Here is a 4,598-nt window from a genome sequence, read left to right as displayed (position 1 = left end):
ATGAAGGGGCAAAATAGTAGCTCGGTGGCTGAGTTCGTCCTCTTGGGCTTTTCGAACTATCCTGAACTCCAAAGGCAAATGTTTGGGGCTTTCTTAGCTATTTACCTGGTGACTCTGACAGGAAATGCCCTCATTATGTCTGTTATCCTCTTGGACCGGAGCCTGCACATTCCCATGTACCTGTTCCTGCAGAACTTGTCTGTGGTGGAGACTGGCTTCAGCACAACCGTTATGCCCGAAATGCTGGTGGTCCTGAACACTGAGAAAGCAACCATTTCCTTTGGGGGCTGCTTTGCACAAATGTACTTCATTCTTCTCTTTGGTGGGACTGAGTGTTTTCTCCTGGGGGCAATGGCCTATGATCGATTTGCTGCAATCTGCCATCCTCTGTCCTACCCAGTGATTATGAACAAAAGAGTTTTTATGACATTAGTGACGTGCTCATGGCTCTCAGGAACCATGATGACTACTCTGCAGACCATATGGGTGTTCAGTTTTCCCTATTGTGGCCCCAATGAAATTAACCACATCTCATGTGAAACTCCAGCAGTACTGGAACTTGCATGTACAGACATTTTTTTCTTTGAGATCTATGCTTTCACAGGCACAGTTCTGATTATTTTGACTCCCTTTGTATTGATTCTTTTGTCTTATATCCGAATTCTCTTCTCCATCCTGAAGATGCCATCCACTACTGGGAGGCAGAAAGCCTTTTCCACTTGTGCCTCTCATCTCACCTCTGTCACCCTTTTCTATGGCACGGCTAGTATGACCTATTTGCAGCCTAAATCTAAGTACTCACCAGACACCAAAAAACTGATGTCATTGGCTTACTCTCTGCTCACCCCTCTGCTGAATCCACTCATCTACAGCCTGAGAAACAAGGAGATGAAAAGGGCTGTGGTAAAATTATGGGGAAGAAAAGTGGTTTTACACACAACCTGACATGTTGAGGAGTCATGTGATATTCAGATAGCTCATTACTGAACTGTGTGTGAACTAACAAGATGAAAACACTAAATTTCTTGGTGAGCATGTTTTAATTCTTTCTTTCTAAAACAATTATTAATATTGTGGCTGTTGCTGTTGTTATTCGCATCTCTACCACAGTTTCCTTTTCCTCCTCTCTTCCCTCTGCCCCACCCATCCACTTCTTCTCTGCTCTTATTCAGAAAAGGGTAGGCCTCCCATGGATATCAACCAAAGATGGCATATCAAGATTTAGTATGATTACGCACCTCCCTCATATTAAGGTTGAACAAGGCAACCCAGTAGGAGTAAAAGAGTCCCAAAAGCTGGTAAAAGAGTTAGAGAAAGCCCTTACTCCTACTATTAGGGCTCCTACAAGAAGACCAAGCTACACAACTGTTACATAAGTGCAGAGGCCTAAGCCAGTGATATTCAGGCTCCCTGGTTGTCAGTTCTGCCTCTGTGAACCCCTATGAGCCAGGTTAGTGGATTCTGTGGATTTTCTTGTGGTGTCTCTGACCCCTCTGGCTCTTACAATACTTCCTCCCCCTCTTCCACAGGATTCCTCGAGTTTTGCCTCGTATTTGCTGTGATTCTCTACATCTGTTTCCATCAATTGCTGGATGAAGCCTCTCTGATGACAACTGGGCTAGGCACCAGTCTATGAGTATAGCAGAATATCATTAGGCATCACTTCACTGATGTTCTTTGTCAGATGTGTTTTGTTCTACCTTACATTTCTGGACTGACCAGCCTCTGTGTCCTGGCCCTCCTAGCAGTGTCAGAGGTGTTCTCCCTCTCATGGCATGCATCTCAGGCATAATTGTTTGTTTTTAAAGTTTTAAAATGCCTTTAAAATTTTTGCTATTTTTTAAAACAAGTGCAGACATCTGTTAGTTCATTTACTTTATGCCAACTGTTTCCAAATGTTGTACCATCCTTTGGACCATAGACTCACAGGCTAAAAACATTCTTGAAGGAGATATTCCTATATAGATATTGGTGCAATGTGTGCTGCACTTCCTCAAGATGACAGAAACCTTTGCAAATAAAATTAAAATTGAGTCTGAGTGAGAAATGATCAGACTTCCCACTTAAGCAAAGACTGAGATCAGGCACCAGCCTTTGGTCAGCCATACTGGAGTTGGGTTCTTGAGTAGAAGGGAGGGAGATACAGTGCAGCTCTTAAGAAGTACAGCTTAGGGAACAGAGACTTTCTCAAGGCTTTTCCTATGATTTGAGTAGTCAAAATCCATCTGGCCATGGAGAGAAAGAGTGGCTGTTAGCCCTAGACCAGACCCTCTAGTTCAGTCATTGCCTGCTTTAGGCCCTGGATGATAATGTTCACTTCAGCTGTGGTAGTACTTGGGCCACACGGAGCCAGATCGCATTCTGGGCCATGTCCACAGGAATACCATAACCCAGCATGACCAGGGATGGCTGTTCTTTGTGATCTAACTGGCATGAAGCCCCCACATTGGCCAATAGTGTCTGACACTGTGAAAGTAGCATGTACCCTTGAAGCTGGGACATCTGGATGAACAAGTTGCAGGTGTTTGAAAGCCCCTCCATCCCTGGACACCAGCTGTCCACATGGATTTCCTTACCAAATTAAACCTCCTGTCTCTCCTCTAAGTAACTCTGGACATCTCTCACATGGGTCTCTCACAAGGACCTCAAAAGCCTGACAGTTTTCACTCACCAGATCAGCAGCCTTCCCAGGACCATCAAACATGGCTGTGTTCTCAGTCCCTGGCCTGAAATTCTGTTCTTGTTAACCTCCAAGCAGCATGGGATATAGGAGCCTAAATTTATCAATTCCTTTTAAACATAGACCACCATCCTTGAACCATAGAACTTGTGCCCCATGATGGTCAGGAAATCCACACCTAAGTCCTCTACATCCAGTCACCTCTTCCCAGTGACCAAGCAGTATCTGTGTACATGAAAACTTGGGGCGGCCTGGAAGTAGACAGGAGCCGGTTCTATGACTTAATGTGTCAACTGATACCAGAGACAGGCATAATGATGCTGGTCTTGTTATTGGCCATTACAGTAGTCATGAGGCTTGTGGTAGGGCTGACAGTCACCAGAAGAACCTCAACCTCTGCCTGCCCATTCACCTTTGACACAAAAGTGTTGGAGTAGGACAAAAGTGATCTCTGCCATTTGTCCTTCTATTAGGTGCTCCAGGGGCAGCTGGATGGAGTCATAGTCTACTGTGCAAGTAATAAAATGGAGCCTGATCCCCTCTTCAGGGCTGTGCTGGTCAACCAGGTGCCCCTTCAGGGTCTGCCGTTCATGGAAACATCTCACCCTAGAGTGGATTACTAATTAGACTCAGTGCCCCTGGAAGTAAAGGTGATGCCTAAGGCTTTCTCCTGTCATCTTGGCCAGCCTCACTTGAGCTGTGTTTATAATGTCCTTGGCCTTCCTCCACATCTGGAGGGCTCTCTGTATGCCTCCCATGCACCCTTCAATATGCACATCCCTCCTGATTGCCCCAATGTTGCTTTTTTTAATATAAAAATTAAACTCTTTATTTCTAAAACAATTCTTTATTTTAAAAATTTTAAAATCCTTTAAATTTAATTTTAAGCTCTTTATTTTTTCATCTTTATTAACTTGAGTATTTCTTATTTACATTTCGATTGTTATTCCCCATCCAGGTTTCCAGGCCAACATCCCCCAACCCCTCCCTCTCTCCTTCTCTGTGGGTGTTCTCCTCCCCATCCTCCTCCCATTACTGCCCTCCCCACAACAATCATGTTCACTGAGGGTTCAGTCTTGGCAGGACCAAGGGCTTCCCCTTCCACTGGTGCCCTTACTATTCATTGCTACCTATGAGGTTGGAGCCCAGGGTCAGTTCATGTATAGTCTTTGGGTAGTGGCTTAGTCCCTGGAAGCTCTGGTTGGTTGGCATTGTTGTTCATATGGGGTCTCGAGCCCCTTCAAGCTCTTTCAGTCCTTTAGATTCCTTCAACGGGGGTCCTGTTCTCAGTTCAGTGGTTTGCTGCTGGCATTAGCCTATGTATTTGTTGTATTCTGGCTGTGTCTCTCAGGACAGATCTACATCCGGTTCCTGTCAGCCTGCACTTCTTTGCTTCATCCATCTTATCTAATTTGGTGACTGTATATGTATGGGCCACATGTGGGGCAGGCTCTGAATGGGTGTTCCTTCTGCCTCTGTTCTAAACTTTGACTCCCTATTCACTCCCAGGGGTATTCTTGTTCCCCTTTTAAAGAAGGAGTGAAGCATTTGCATTTTGGTCATCCTTCTTCAGTTTCATGTGTTCTGTGCATCAAGGTTAATTTGAGCATTTTGGCTAATATCTACTTATCAGTGAGTACATACCATGTGTTATTTTCTGTGATTGGGTTACCTCACTCAGGATGATATTTTCCAGTTCCATCCATTTTCCAATGAATTTCATGAAGTCATTGTTTTTGATAGCTGAGTAATATGCCATATTTTTAAAAAATGTTTAGCATGTTGTCACACTTGATTTAATTTATAATTCCAGATACCTTGGCCAAAAGTAGGAAAGAAAAATGTCATGTACTACAATTTACCAACTTCTCTAAGTGCTACACTCCATTCTATTGGGTTTTGTATCATTTATGGAGAT

General features: G+C 44.0%; 1 protein-coding gene and 1 pseudogene across 1 annotated transcript; one reads left to right on the top strand and one right to left on the bottom strand.

Annotated features, from left to right (window-relative positions):
• On the top strand, positions 1 to 945 carry Or10a49 (olfactory receptor family 10 subfamily A member 49). The gene is given in 1 exon segment (NM_001001010.1): positions 1 to 945. A coding segment is annotated over 1 exon segment (945 nt).
• Positions 946 to 2,257: 1,312 nt separating this feature from the next.
• Scly-ps1 (selenocysteine lyase, pseudogene 1) lies at positions 2,258 to 3,438 on the bottom strand (annotated as a pseudogene).
• Between the last annotated feature and the right edge of the window lie 1,160 nt (positions 3,439 to 4,598).

This window comes from Rattus norvegicus, chromosome 1 (genome assembly GCF_021556685.1).
Source record: "Rattus norvegicus strain SHRSP/BbbUtx chromosome 1, alternate assembly SHRSP_T2T, whole genome shotgun sequence".
Lineage (NCBI taxonomy): Eukaryota > Metazoa > Chordata > Mammalia > Rodentia > Muridae > Rattus > Rattus norvegicus.
This window is presented reverse-complemented; position numbering and strand designations above follow the sequence as displayed.